The following is a 15,877-nucleotide window of genomic DNA, read 5'->3' as shown; positions in this document are numbered from 1 at the left end:
AAACGCTATGCAACCAAAGATAAACTCAATATGTAATGTCAATGATTTGAAGTTCTGAACTTAAGCCCGAAATCTCGGACTACAATTCAGATTCAAAATTTGAATGTATTTACAGAATTCAGTTCAAAAATACACTCCAAAATCCATGTTCAAAATTCAGTTCAGTGCAGGATTAGAATTTGGTTCAAGAATCGAAAGATTTTGGTTCAAGAATTCTACAATCTAGAAGAATAACTGAAATCGGAATAGAATCTGACGATTTTTGAACTGAATTAATTTGAATTTCGGTGATGAGTTCGGGATCCGAATTTTAAAACTGAATCCTGAACCGAAATTCTGTAGTTAACATTCAGCTGTAGAATCTAGGTCCAGAGTACATTACTAGGATTCAGGTTGAGAATTCAGTGCCGAGCCATAATCCTGGTCTCGAATTTAGTTCCAAAACACAGATTCAGCAATTCAGAATTAAGTTCTATAATTCTGTTTCAAAATTCAGTTCCAGAATCTAGGATCGAAATTGAGAGTTCGGATTCAAAATTCAGTTCTAGCAGTCGGCTTCAAAATTTGGCTCCAGAAATCCAGGTTCAAAATTTAGATTCTTTAATATCAAAGAAACTGAACCATTCATTTTTTTCGTATTCACGTCATCCGGTTATGTCTCTAACATTACCCACCCGCCTTTTTCTCTCTGCATGAACGTTTGCGTTTGTTAACTTTTCTTGAAATCCCTAAAACTGTTACTGTTTGAAACTATTCGAAGAAAATTTACTGCAGCGTTGAAAACCCCTATTAGAAAAATCAATCTCAAAATGAGCCCAATCACAACCATCCACTACTAGCTGCCCCCCACCCAGCAATGGTAAGAGCGGAGAGCACAAACGGCGGCAGGTGCGACCGACAGATTCTAGTAAGGCGTTTGAAGAGTAAATACTTAGAAAAAAAAACAAAAGCACGGCCTACTGTACTATATTTTCCCTCGAAAAGCCAACTTGAGCTGAAGATGATGCATTCGAAGATTGCATGTTGTGACAACCAAACGGGCTACACTAAAAGTGATTTTAGATTGGAAGAAAAAAAACAAAATTTCGCTCACGGCACGGCACCGAATCACGGAATGATAACAGGTCAAATCGTTAATCGAGCTGTTAGTCGCGCTCTAACTCATTCATAATTTCCGATGAGCCAGCAAATGAAGCCGGAGGCATACTCCCATCCCGTGCCATCCCGTCCCGTTCCGACCCGACCGGGCCCCACAGATCGATCAACTGGCGGTGATAAAAGCGCCGTTGAAGGCAGCACAAAGAATCTACGAATAAATTAGATCGAAAAGTGTGATACGGCTTCAGTTTACCGGTTACCGCCGAACAGTGCGGTACAGTTTTCTAGGTGCTGCCACGGGTTACCATGTGTTGCTGCGCTCGCCATCGCATGTAAAGTGCAAGAAACACTTTTCGAAAAGGGGGAAGGTGTTGCATACCGAAATAAAAAGAAGGGGAAAAACGTGAAGATTAAAATTCATAATTCATGAATTAATTAGCAGACATTTCTTCAAGTGAACATGACTTACCAAGTCAAGTTACCAGCGAAACAGATAGTGCTAGTTGTGGCAGTTTTTCTCTTCGTTAGTGCCATCCAGGATGTATCATGTTTCAGTGAGTTTCAGCGCGGGAAAATAGCTTCGTTCATTGTTGGGCCCCCCTTCGGAAGAGATGGAATGGGAGGGGGGAGGTGTCAGATATGCAAAAGAAGGGAGTAAATATTTAAATTGATGGATGGCTTTTGGGTTTAATTAATGGCTGGTTTGGCTGCGGTGATGAAAACAGGAAGCGGATAGAAGTGCCTTTGCTTCCTTCGTTCTAAATTGTGCAAGTTTCGGTCTCCCACACATACGACATTTTAGCTGGTGGTGCATACTCTGCTTGATCGGTTCGGTCTAATTCAATTTCGGAAAGATTGTCATTTTGCGGTGTAGACTCATCCGAACGCTACTGGCGAGCCCAGAGACCGGGATGCGGAACGGCACTTGACAGTTAGGAGGATATTGGGGACACAGCAGCTGTGCTGTGGTTGTGGATTGAGCGAAAATCTACCTCAAGCTTCACAGATAATTGCTATTACTGTCAGCGAAGAGATTTTGTGCTGAATAATTTAAGGGGTCGTCACAAGGTGTCTTGCTTGTTGTTCGTTATACCCGACAGCAAGAGGGTTTAAGCTTGCGAAAACAAATCTTATAATGGAAATACCGTAATTAGATCCCAGAACATGATGGGATACTCGAGGATTACAAAGCTGTTGCATAATTTGATTAGAATCAATGTGTTTCTTTTCTTTTAATAAATAAAAAGATTTTCCAGCGTTTCAATCGCGGAATTCAACAGCTTATTCAGTGATTCTCGAACAATTCTAGGTATTCATCAACTGTCGTATTCCATTGAAAGACTGATCTCTACTTAAGTATTTTCCATTGGAAACTGCAGCATCTTCCATAAATTAAACAAAATTAAGAATAAAATCTTACCGCACCTAAAAATTCCTCATCTTTCAGCATCGATTGAAGTAAGTGGTAGTCGGATGATACCAAGTTTGGACAGTAAGATGGGTGACACGAAATTTCATATCTAAACAGACTGTAAATTTTCAATTTGATTCGTTTTCATCAAAAACGTGTAAGAATTTTGTATTTTCACGATGCGTTAGCATCGCTTGCAGTACTTTTCCAATTTCTGTACACATGCGTGAAGTAAACCAGTTTCGTAAAGACTGTCCCAGAAAGTATGGACGCACTTTGATTTCGCTGTAAGTAATTCACAAGTGTTAGATATTCAAATTTTATTCGATATACTGATAATATTAAACTACAACAACAGAATATTATTCTCGACATTTGCTACTTAGCCATTGTGGACTAGCTGGCGCACCTTCTTTCGAACGTTCCTCATTAAATTCCGTACAGACTTCTTGGCGACAAGTTTTGACACTTTTTTCCAATTTTTTTCGAACCGTTCAATGGTTTCGGCTGCCGAGACACGTTTCCTAAGATGTGCCTTCGTTAATGCCCAAAATTCCTCAATTGGTCGAAGTTGTGGGCAATTTGGTGGATTCTTGTATTTTAGGACGAAAGTGACATTTTTGGTAGTATACCATTCTACCGTTGATTTCGAGTAGTGGCAAGAAGCAAGATCTGGCCAGAAGACAACAGGATCCTTTTGGCTTCGAATCATGGGTAGAAGTCGTTTTTGTAAACATTCCTTGATGTATATTTCGCTGTTCATTGAAGCAGTGGTGATGAAGGGTTTCGAAATCTTATCGCAGCTACAAATTGCTTGCTTTCTTACCAAATTTTTCGACTTCAATCGATATTTCGGACTGGTTTAACACTTGCCCTTATCGCACCGTATAATATAGTGGTCCCGGCAAGGATTTGTAATCGAGTTTCACGTTGGTTTCGTCGTCCATGATTATGCAGTTCAAATTTCCAGCGAGAATCGTTTTGTACAGCTTTCGAACCCTGATCGATGCTTCTTGTTTCGGACTACGTTTTGATTGTTTCTGCTTCTCATAGGTTCGAAGATTCAAACGTTCTTTAGCACGAAGAACATTTGACTTCGAAGTGCCCACTTTTTTGGCCACCACTGAAACCTCCTTCTTTTGCTCGAACGCCTTCAGTATACATTTTATCCAACTGAGGTCTAGCAGGACCTTTTTTTCGACCCGTTTTCGGTTTATCATCAAAGGTGTTATCCTCACCGAACTTCCTGATTGCATTTCGCACGGCTTTCTCACTTACTCCTTCCAGTTTTGCTATCTTTCTCAGTGACAGTCCGCGTTCTGTGCACCATTTGTACACAATTATTCGACGCTGTTCTGCTGAAAGTCCACGCATTTCGAAACAAACTAATGAAAACGAATAAACAACTGCACAAGTGGTTAGAAAATAGTGTAAACAACAGGACGCAGCCATAAAACTTGATTCTGAATTCTGAATCATTGCGAAATGGCAGCGGTTTTTGGTTGCGTCCATACTTTCCGGGACAGTCTTTACAATGAGATATTCTTTCGGATGGGATTTTTTTATTAAACAAACAAATTTCATTGCTGAGCTGAGTAATTCTTTCTCTTCTTGAATCTGTGCAGTAACTTATGTGCACGGAAAAGACAGTAACACAGCGACAGCAGATACTTGAAATATTTTGTCTAATGTATGTGAGATGCGTGTAAATACACGCGATTTCGGTGCGATCCGACCTGCTTTCATCGAATAAAGATTGCAAAAGAATAATTGAATTTGGTTGGGGTTGGGCACGCAGTTCATTACATTAACTCGACCGGTTGGGCAGTGCACGAGGTGCACATGAGGACGAGACGCCACTGAAATTACGGCATGCTTGAAATTTACGTCAAACGTAAATTTCATATTTTGTCTAAGAGTGTAGGGTAACAGAGGGAATTTGGCCCACTCCAGGATTGATTTTATTTTGGCCCACTTAGTAAAACTATCCACCGAATGTTGTAATATCTTTGAGAAACCCTTCCGCAATAGATATTTTAATGTGATTAGTTTCAAATTGATGCAACATGGGTTACTTAACATCGATTAAACTCATAAGGTTTGTTAGGCGGGCCAAAATATATGAAGTGGCCAAAATACCTCTGTTCCCCTACCACTACACGAGATTTACTGAAAGAAACGAAAAGACGACACCAATAAGGTTAAAGCCGGGGTTAAATAAACAATACCAAAACATAAAATTTAAACCGGCGACAGTTTCTTATGCTACAAGCAGAGAAATGGAGCATGATTAAAATAGCAAAACAGTTTGTAGATTTTGAATTTGATTTACGATGATTGATAGCTAGAATAGGATTGTTTTGAACTGATTTCCCCCTTCAACATCAACAATGTTCTTTGTTTGATTTGAACCAAAATTTTGCTCTAGTCAAATGGAAAAAAAAAGTTCGTTTCCGGCTGATTTTATTTCTGAAATTACACTCTTCATTACGTGTCAACCACGGTTGAGTTGATGTTGTCAGCAATGTCTATGTCGATTCAATCCTGGTATCTAGAAAAAAATGGTCAAATTAACCTATGTTTTTTGTTTTGTGTAATGATACAACAAAGTTTGCTGTTTAAATGAACCGTATTAGTTTTATTCCTTATAAACCAGAGCAATTTTCTCCCGAGCGTGTGAACCAGAGCATTTTAAAGGAAAATTTTGTCTGCTTCTTCCATTTCCTAAGGGGTTTTTCACAATTCAAGCGAATGTATTGATAATTAATATTTGTGAAAATTGCATAACATTGCATAATGCTTTTTCTGAACAAAAAAAAATTATGCAGAGATTTTGACCGGACTGATGAAGCATCGAATAATTGGACACTAATTAAAATATTAGGGCTTGATTGTCATCAAGAATTTTAAAATGAATTTAACTGAAAATAAAAGTGGTATAAAAACTACCCTGCATGTTTGTTTGAAAGAAATCATTTTATTCCTAAAAACAAACAAAAATATATGATTTTAACAAACAAAAGCGTTAGTTGAAAAAACTAAATTTAAGGTAATTTATTTCAATTAAAAAGTTTGTAAATTTGAAGCGCTACAATTATTAATTTTATCTAGAGTTCGTTTATTTAATGCTAATTTTTCAAATCGAATTTATTGTGAAATTATTTGTCAAGAAATTGACCTGAGCGCACAAGTAAAATATTTGTTTTTATTTTTATCAAAGTACTAGCTGAATTACCCGGCGTTGCTCGGAAATGTTTCGTGAAGTGAAGGCCGAAAAAAATTCTCGAAGTTGTCCTTAGTGAAATACTCTGATAACTTAGACGGAAATCCGATTGAATAATACTCCGTTCATGAATTCAATAATTGCTCAAAATTTTCCACCTGATACTGATTATTTTATAACGAAAGGCATTTTACAGCATAACTACATTCGTACCATAGAATAACGTTTTAATATCCTTTATTTTTACCCCAGCTTCAACCATTTGGGTCGTTCATCGAGGATACTGTACTCGTAAAGAAGCACGAATTTTTCGTAAAACCCAATCAATTTTCCCTTACACTTTCCATGTTCGGTGGCGATTCGTTTATGGTGGCGATTCGTAATTATGCTGAGACTTAAATACACTCGCGTTCATAGGCAGAAAAAGAATATTTTCCCTTAGTTCTTTGGACTCCCCGGCAAAATGGAACCAGATCTTTTGAAATTATTTAAAGAAAATTGTGTTGGTCTCGAATTAACAACAGCAATACTATCTACTACGATCTTGAAATGCTTGCCACTCTTTGTTTTACAAAAAATGGGAGATGAAAATTTATTTTCAAAAACCCCTCCTTCTAGTGTAAATGCCGGAGTTGTGCCGTTACGTCCCCCTGTTTAAAGGCGCTTGCTACATCCACCCCCCAGAACGATTTTGCAACACGATTTGCTTCGCCGATTCAATGTTTTCTTTAGTAACAGATGTTGTTGGGCGGCCAGGGATCTCATCATGATCCAAGCTTGTACGACCACCTTTGAAGCGTTTATACCACTCGTATGCCTGTGTTTTTCCTAGACACGATTCACCAAAGGCCTTTTCTAACATTTTCAACGTTTCGGAACACTTAAACCCATTTTCAACACAAATTTTGATGCACGCACGTTGTTCTAAATTTTCATCCATTATAAAAATCGCCACACGAAAATTTTACAACTTTTTTGTATAGACGCCAAACAAAAACTAATCGTACGATATGCGTCAAAATTTGCCAGAATGTGTATAAAAGTGTTGCCAACGTTGAGAGAATAAAAGTTTACCGATTGGACAAGCGCGGGAATTTGAAAATGAAAATTCCGGTTCTTTTTTGATCATAAGGTACTGTCGATGATGACATCTTTAAACTGTGATTGGCTCGTGGAAACACAGGTCAATTCAAACCGGTTTTTTCAATAATATAGTATTAAAATACTTGAACGACGCTAGCTGATATGTTTAAGTTGAATGTTTCCAAATCGATTGGTAGTTAAATTATATAAACCCATCAACAAATAAGTTATAAGTTATAATAGTTACGCGGCTAATTTTGCATTTTTCAAACGACATCCAGTCCCGTATAGTGAAGAGTAAGGCATTTTTAATGCAAAAAAAAAAACTGTAAGCACTCCGCAGTTGAAACACATACTGGCAAAGCCCGCGAAATTCCATATTTTCAAGTTTGGTGGGAATGGGAGTATCATCGAATTAAGAGATTCTTAAATACATTAACTTAAAATTATTCACGGGTCACAGGAGTTTTCGTTTTTAGTATTTTCCATTAATAATATTAAAAACCAATTTCAAATCTTTGAATTTCCTGCCCTCCGGTCCCTGAGGGACTCCACCCTTTGCCCCCCCTCAATATCAGCGGTCATGACTGCATTCCACCATTATCAACTATCATAAATAAACCATTTCCAAAATGTTTTGATTGTGACATAGTCTACCAAGGCGGAATAGTTCCATACAGCAGCACCGCAATCATGACTTCCAACTATCAACGGGAAACTACTAACTCCTAACTCAATTTAACAACTTTAGCAACACCAGGCGCAACACTTTATACTGCAAACATTTGCCCCCCTCCGCCAACAAATGATTGAATGAGTAAACAGTAACCTGGAGCGTGTGCAATTAGTGGCCTCTTCAGAGCAGCATTTACCGAAGCCAAAGTAATTAACGCCTTCTTGCAAGTCGTTAATCCAATTTAATGAAGTTCTCCTCGTGTGTCAAACACAGCACAGCCACATTAACATGTTCATCATCCACCGCATGGGGCAGGTTTTCCAAAGCAAAATCCTCGTTTTGGTATTTAATGTCTCTCATCACCATCCTGGCCCTTTTTTTTGGGCGGGCTGGTTGCGGTCTACGGGCTATGCGAAACGTTTCACTCCTAGGTCGCCGTCATAGTTGTCATCCGTTTTGAGTCAAACCCCGGGACGGCCCACCGAGGACACATCGGTGACGGACGAGATGAGAGAATAAAAGAACATTCTTCAACACGCATTTAGCATTCTTGGCGGTTTAGAGAGCGCCAACCAACAGCAACAGCAAATGAAATTCCTTCTCGCATTCTTTCATTCATTGTCCTGCTGGAGGCCACCAGCTCGTTCCACCGCTCCTTATCTTACCGATCCGAGAAGGTGGTATCTGTGGGATGCGATTTCGTTCCTGATAATGATGATGATGGGAATATGTGGGTAGAATTATTGGTCTTAAACACTGCGGCTGCTTCCGGCCAACAAACGACGGTAGGTGGGTACTACTTGAGATGCATAACTTCAGGCGTACTTTCTTCTTCATCATCATCATGTCATCTATCCTCATCAGTGCCTGGATGTGCCTGTCGTCGTATTCCAACACGCTCCGATCATCAGTCATTTTTAGACTTTTGTTTCTCATAGCCCCTGCTTAGTACTTATGCAGAAGGTATTTTTTATCATTACAGACCGACGACAACCTCATTATTTTCCACTTCCTCTACGGTCGCCGCCAGTGGAATGGTGAGGACTTTCATACGATGATCTCTTCATATTCTACACCTTTGTTATGGCTAGCTTTTTGTTCTATTTCTACTTTATTAAAAAGAAGAGAAAAAAAAACAGATAACTGACCCTGGGGCAAAACTATGATACCAGCTCGAATAGTGGAATAGTGGCCTTAACAAAAAAAGGTAAAAACGGGAGTAGGCCAAGCGTCGTTGCAGTAACCTTGGGAATATGATTGCTCGGATTTTTGTCTTCAAGATAGAAACGTGTAAGGTACTTCTCAAACACAATTCACGTGTATTGCACATGGGGGAGATAGAAAAGTGGCGTTGTTTTACTTCGATGGGAAAACTACATACGAATTGGTTTGGTGTATTTTGGTTGTTCTTCAAACTTGGCTCTCCGCTGCCACCACATCTATTTAGGTGTATTCGTTTTACTTACTTTACACATTGTCGGTTATACACATAACCGTCTTTTTAACACTCACTTTCCAGAGTGTATGGATATAGTTCTTGAAACTTTTTCAGGTAGTTACGATTTTCACGAACATGCTCATAGATAAGTTGAATCGGTCAAATGAACAGTCCGTTCAAGTCTTCCGAAAGAAATGGATCTTTCCCAGTGTTACAAACATTTCAAATATATTTTGAAGAATATTCTCATTTTCAGTTTGGCGACGCAATATATTCCAATAGTTTGAAGAATAGGTTGCCATCACAATAAAGACGGGTGGGTAAGACAGTAACAGGACGGCTTGAATACGAATTTAACTACTTCGTATTCTAATCGTTCGAATTAGTTGAGTGTGTTTGAATTTAACAAATTTCACTACTTCGCTTCCGGAAACGTACGGGTACATCTAAAGACTGTCCCAGAAAGTATGGACACAACCAAAAACCGCTGCCATTTCGCAATGGTTCAGAATTTGTCAATTTTTATGGCTGCGTCCTGTTGTTTACACTCTTCTCTAACCACTTGTGCAGTTGTTTATTCGTTTTCATTAGTTTGTTTCGGAATGCGTGGACTTTCAGCAGAACAACGTCGAAAAATTGTGTACAAATGGTGCACAAAACGCGGACTGTCACTGAGAAAGATAGCAAAAATGGAAGGAGTAAGTGAAAAAGCCGTGCGAAATGCAATCAGGAAGTTCGGTGAGGATAACACCTTCGAGGATAAACGTATACTGAAGGCGTTCGAGCAAAAGAAGGAGGTTTCAGTTCGGGATGTGGCCAAAAAAGTGGGCACTTCGAAGTCAAATGTTCTTCGTGATAAAGAACGTTTGAATCTTTGAACCTATATGAAGCAGAATCAACCAAAACGTAGTCCGAAACAAGAAGCATCGATCAGGCCGAGGGTTCGAAAACTGTACAATATGATTCTTGCTGGAAATTTTAACTGCATAATCATGGACGACGAAACCTTAGTTGAAACTCGATTACAAACCCTTGCCGGGACCACCATATTATACGGTGCGAGAAGGGCAAGTGTTAAACCAGACCGAGACATCGATTGAAGTCGAAAAATTTGGTAAGAAATCTATTGTCTGGCAAGCAATTTGTAGCTGCGATAAGATTTCGAAACCCTTCATCACCACTGCTTCAATGAACAGCGAAATATACATCAAGGATCCTGTTGTCTTCTGGCCAGAGTGAGGAATTTTGGGCATTAACGAAGGCACATCTTAGGAAACATGTCTCGGCAGCCGAAACCATTCAACAGTTCGAAAAAGATTGAAAAAAAGTGTCAAAACTTGTCGCCAAGAAGTCTGTACGGAATTTAATGAGGAACGTTCGCAAGAAGGTGCGCCAGCTAGTCTATAATGGCTAAGTAGCAAATGTTGAGAATAATATTCTGTTGTTGTAGTCTAATATTATCAGTATAACGAATAAAATTTGAATATCTAACACTTGTGAATTATTTACAGCGAAATCAAAGTGCGTCCATACTTTCTGGGACAGTCTTTATGTGAATTTATGAAGATGTAAATTTTTTTAAGTGTGTAGTGTTGTTTGAGGTACATGCGACACATCGCATAGAGATGATCATTTCGAAACGACTCGCAATAAAACTCTTATACCACGTTCCACTACGAGTTAAAACGAGTTTTAACTCTGATTTCATGTTTTAAGTGAAATAACATGTTTTTCTTCCGTGTTATTCCATATTCAGAAACGTCACATTAAAACATGTTTCCCCAAAATAACATGATATAACAGTTCGGCTGAAAAGTTCGTATCGTTTAATAGAAACACACAGTTTTTTGCCAAAATTCGTTCTTATTATTCAACATAATTGCCATCAGAGGCGATACAGCGATTATAGCGATCTTCCAACTTTTCGATACCATTTTTGTAGTACGATTTGTCCTTTGCCTCAAAATAGGCCTCAGTTTCAGCGATTACCTCTTCCTTGCTTCTAAATTTCTTACCAGCGAGCATTCTCTTGAGGTCTGAGAACAGGAAAAAGTCACTGGGGGCCAAATCTGGAGAATACGGTGGATGAGGGAGCCATTCGAAGCCCAATTCGTTCAATTTCAGCATGATTTTCATCGACTTGTGACACGGTGCATTGTCTTGATGAAACAAAACTTTTTTCTTCTTCAAATGACGCCATAACCTTACCGGCCGATTGTTGAGTCTTTCCACGCTTTGGGTTAAGCTCATCGCGTGCAGTCCACTCAGCTGACTGTCGATCGGACTCCGGAGTGAAGAGATGGAGCCATGTTTCGTCCATTGTTATATATCGACGAAAAAAATCGGTTTTTTTTCGATATAACACCTCCAAACACTGCTCAGAATCATCAATTCGTTGTTGTTTTTGATCGATTGTGTTCTCACGTGGCACCCATTTTGCACAAAGCTTTCTCATATCCAAATATTCGTGAATAATATGTCCAACACGTTCCATTGATATCTTTAGGGTGTCAGCTATCTCGATCAACTTCACTTTACGGTCATTGAAAATCATTTTGTGGATTTTTTTCACGTTTTCATCGGTAACAGCCTCTTTTGGACGTCCACTGCGTTCATCGTCTTCGGTGCTCATATGACCAGTACGAAATTTTGCAAACCACTTACGAATTGTTGCTTCGCCCGGTGCAGAGTCTGGTTAACACTCATCAAGCCATTTTTTGGTATCGGCGGCACTTTTTTTCATCAAAAAGTAGTGTTTCATCAACACACGAAATTCCTTTTTTCCATTTTTTTCACAATAACAAAAGTAGCTTCACTCAAAATGCAATATCTCACAAACTAATAATCAGACAGCTGTCAAATTTATACACGTATCTTTTGAAGGTTGGTACTAACTGAAAATGGTATGCCTTTAATTCTAGTGGCGCCCTCTCATTGAAACGATACGAACTTTTCAGCCGATCTGTTATATGTTTTTATGCACTAATCGCATCTAAACTAAATTATCTAGACAATGAACGAGATATTCAATGAACAAGTTGAAAGACGGCGTTTTCAGCTAAGCAATTCTTCCTTCAGCAAAAAGACTTTCCCGAAGTCAATGAATCATTCTGAAATTTTCACAGAATAATCTAAACTAATTTTTTAAGAGATTGTCAGTTGGGTTTTTTGTTATTCGTCACCGTTTCTGAGAAAATCAGATTTGAAGTGTGAAAATAGCCCTCTAAATCACCCTAAAACACACTGGCCTTAAGGTTCTCGTGCTCATCCTAATCTACTGTCTTGCGTAGTAAAGACTAAAGGATGTCACGAACAAAAATCTTTCTTCTTTTATGCGGTTTTTTTTCATGCGACTTTTTTTATACGAATTTTCAGAGTTATGCGGTTTCCCTTCTGCGGTTTTTTTTAACGTAAAGTTTCAGAGTTATGCGGTCTTTTTATGCGGTACGTAAACTCGCATAAAAAAAGACTTCAGTGTATTTTTTTTAAGTTCATACAAATAAAGAAAAAATTGTCACTGGAGGTATTCAAGACAGGTTAGATTTTTTACGAACTTCGACAGGGTAATGTGTTTAAAAATCTTTGTCATCTGTTCGCTTCCTATTCCTGTCCAATCCTACAGTTAAAAGTCTGTCTTGACATAACCTCGTCAAGTCCAACTTTCGTGATCGTACTGTGACCGATTAATGGTAGACCCCAGCTTCACCAACAATGATTTCGAGGACCTTTGAAATAGGAATATTAAAATGATTCAAATTACTGCACCATCCACAGACATCTCCGCCAATCAGATCCACACGCTCAACCTGGATCGCCAGAAGCTGAAATTGACGTGGATGATGGACTGGTACCGGAAGGAGGTGTTGTTTCACGTTCAGAACACCTTCCTGCACGGGCGGTACAAGTTCTTCGCAATCGGTTTCTCCCCTCGAGGTGAACTGAAACGGACCGACCTGTGTGTGTTCTCCAGCCAGGGTGACGGTATGTACCATCAGGTGCTGGATACTTATACCTCACGGGACTTCAGTCGGATCTACGCGGACACCACGCAGGACTGTAGCGTAATGCGGATCGATGAGAAATCGATTGCCTTTCGAAGGAAGTTCGATACTTGTGACCCACAGGATGTGGCCATACACGGCGGGACCATGTACGTGGTTTGGATGCGTGGCAGGAAAGAACTGGATTTCTCGGCGAACTGGACGTTACTGCCAAAGATCAGTAAAAGCGATCAAGGAGTCTTGCCGGTGCAGATCTTACGAGCCGATGCGATAGAAGTTCCTGAAGAGAAGTCATTGGTGAAAAAACTTGATATTCGGTTGGATCAAGCCATCATTCCTGCCGTGGAGACGACTTATTGGTGTAAGGTCCAGCGGTTGGAACCTTGGTTGGCTCAAAAGAAACATCACCTAGTACAATTTGAGCCGATTATAACGAATGAACACGTGGTTCATCATATGGAGGTATTTCAATGTGTCGCCGATTCCAAGCATGAAATTCCAGAGTACGAGGGTAGCTGTGCGGACATGCCCCCGGAAGCGACGATCTGTAATAAAGTTATGGCTCTGTGGGCTATGGGAGCAAGTGCTTTTACGTATCCACACGAAGCTGGTCTGCCAGTGGGTGGAAAGGAATTCAATCCGTACGTCCGGTTGGAAGTACATTTCAACAATCCGGACGTGAAAACCGGCATTAAAGATAGTTCCGGAATGCGCATCAGTGTGGTATCGAAGCTTAGAAAACACGATGCTGCCATTATGGAACTTGGTTTAGAGTACACGGACAAGATGGCCATACCACCCGGGCAGGTTGCATTTCCCCTGACCGGTTACTGTATTGCAGAATGCACAAAAGTTGCACTACCATCTGATGGGATTACGATTTTCGGTTCGCAACTGCATACACATCTACGAGGTGTACGAATTCTTACCCGCCACTTCCGCAACGGAGTTGAACTAAGGGAAGTCAATCGAGACGATTTCTATTCTCATCATTATCAGGAGATTAGACAGTTGCGGTATCGACCGAAAATCCTACCGGTAAGTGTGCATACCTGCTCGTAAAAAGTTTCTTTCTTTAAAATTCCAATTTTCAGGGAGATGCTCTAATGACAACCTGCTACTACGACACACGAGGATACGAAGCAGCTACCTTGGGTGGGTTCTCCATCAGTGACGAAATGTGTGTGAACTATATCAGCTACTATCCGGCGACCAAACTGGAGCTATGCAAAAGCGCCATCTCGGAGAAATCTCTATACAACTATTTTAAATATATGCGAGAGTATGTCAACGTTATTATAAGTTTTGCCAAAGTATCTTTCATAACAGAGAATTTTTATTTTCAGAGTGGAACAACAGAACACGGTTCGGCCTGGGGAAGGCCGATCCGATAACTACCACAACATTCAGTGGACCAAGGCTAGAGCTGACCAATTGCTTGAGTATTATCTAGAGGAACCGCTGAGCATGCAGTGTAATCGATCCGATGGCTTCCGATTTGATGGATTCAACTGGGAAGGAGCACCAGTTACGGAATTTAGCCCTCCGAGGCGAACCCTCAAGGAACATTGTAAGATACCTTCCGAGTTGCACTGGTTCAAGCCACTAGAGGTCGGAAAGTGTGACGCTTTCGGAGACTGCATCTACGCTGACGAAAAAATCAAGGAGTAAAAATAAGTAGTTTGATACCAGTGAGGTATAAAATACGAAATCATTTCAAATGATTAGAACCAAAGCACAGTTTTCTGCACAAAATAGTTCTCACAAATAAAAATCAAATTTGTAAATATTATCACATCAAAACGCCGTTTATTGAGCATTATTTTTATCGATAAGGGTGCACCTGGTTTGCGGCTTTAATGTTGGTCTTAATACCGGATGGCATCTTCCCGAGTGGACCAGCTCCGGACGGTGACACTGAACTCATCGGTGACGATTGACGTATTACCGGTGGGATCATAATACCTGAGCCGGGTACTCCGCCCGGTCCTACGGGAAGCGTCAAACCGTTACCCAAACCGACTGCAGCGACCAGGGCCTGCGTGTCAGCCATCGAGCTGGTCTGCTGTATACCAGGCCTAGAGGAAGCTTCCGTGTCCCATTCTTCTTTTGCTTTGCTCACAATATCCCAGACATGCGATATCACTTTGGTGTATTGGGCAACCTGTTTCATGGCCGTTTCCGCTAGCAGATTGTTAGCTTTTGCTTCGTGGGCAGCCATACGTGATTCCGCACCCGGATCCGGTTTGGTTCGTAGATAATCCGGAACGAGATCATGCGAAAATACGGGTATGCGACCTTCAGTCAGCTGCAGTAGCGCTTCATCCCGTTCCGGTGTTAACAATAATGGAAGAACTGTGAGATTGCGAAGTGGAGTTCCAATTTCCGATGACAGTATTTTGGTCAATCCGGTCAGCTAAACCGTAAAAGGAAAAGCTTTACTTTTCAATTGATCATTAACGCAACAGTAGAATGCTTACATGACTGGAGATAAGAGCAAAATTATCCAAGAAAGTCGGCCAGCTAATTGTTTCATATTCCGTCTCAAGCCGGTGCAGCATTGCTCCGATTGAATGCTTCAGGTCGTTCAGCCGGTTCAACACCGCCTCTAGCAACATATCCAACTGTTTTTCCTCGCGCTGCATGTTTGCTCAAACTAGTATTAAACCAATTGTTTCACGATTCAAAAGACACAATCAGATTTTTTCCCATTTGCAGTTTGTTTAGTTAAAATGTTTATATTACATCGTATGAAATGATTGAATCCAGAAGGGTTGCCATATACACAGATTTCAAGGAATTTCTTTAAAACAGATTCCGTTTGAAAATTATTAACAATCACACACATTCTGGTAGATTTTTATTATCATTACAAAAAAACTGAAAACATTTCAATCAGAATTCCATAGCATTTTATTATCCATATATATCATAGAAGGTAAAATAA

The 15,877-nt window shown here is 40.0% G+C and overlaps 2 protein-coding genes across 4 annotated transcripts in view; one reads left to right on the top strand and one right to left on the bottom strand.

Annotated features, from left to right (window-relative positions):
* Positions 1–14,733, top strand: part of LOC131426389 (tyramine beta-hydroxylase) — a 47,406-nt gene extending 32,673 nt beyond the window's left edge. For 2 of the 3 annotated variants that reach the window (XM_058589087.1, XM_058589086.1), the window contains exons 3-5: positions 12,704–13,968; positions 14,025–14,212; positions 14,277–14,733. In XM_058589087.1, the coding sequence (XP_058445070.1) occupies positions 12,704–13,968; positions 14,025–14,212; positions 14,277–14,601 (1,778 nt within the window). In that variant the 3' untranslated portion in view covers positions 14,602–14,733. Of the gene's footprint in view, positions 1–1,303; positions 1,653–12,703; positions 13,969–14,024; positions 14,213–14,276 lie in introns of those variants that run through there. The other variant, XM_058589089.1, reaches the window with a different exon arrangement.
* LOC131426390 (mediator of RNA polymerase II transcription subunit 8) lies at positions 14,710–15,686 on the bottom strand. Its single transcript, XM_058589090.1, has 2 exons — positions 15,411–15,686; positions 14,710–15,346 (listed from the first exon to the last, which is right to left on the bottom strand). The coding sequence occupies exons 1-2, from the start codon at positions 15,573–15,575 to the stop codon at positions 14,756–14,758; spliced, it is 756 nt and encodes a 251-aa protein (XP_058445073.1). The 5' UTR covers positions 15,576–15,686; the 3' UTR covers positions 14,710–14,755.
* Positions 15,687–15,877: the final 191 nt, after the last annotated feature.

This window comes from Malaya genurostris, chromosome 1 (genome assembly GCF_030247185.1).
Source record: "Malaya genurostris strain Urasoe2022 chromosome 1, Malgen_1.1, whole genome shotgun sequence".
Lineage (NCBI taxonomy): Eukaryota > Metazoa > Arthropoda > Insecta > Diptera > Culicidae > Malaya > Malaya genurostris.
This window is presented reverse-complemented; position numbering and strand designations above follow the sequence as displayed.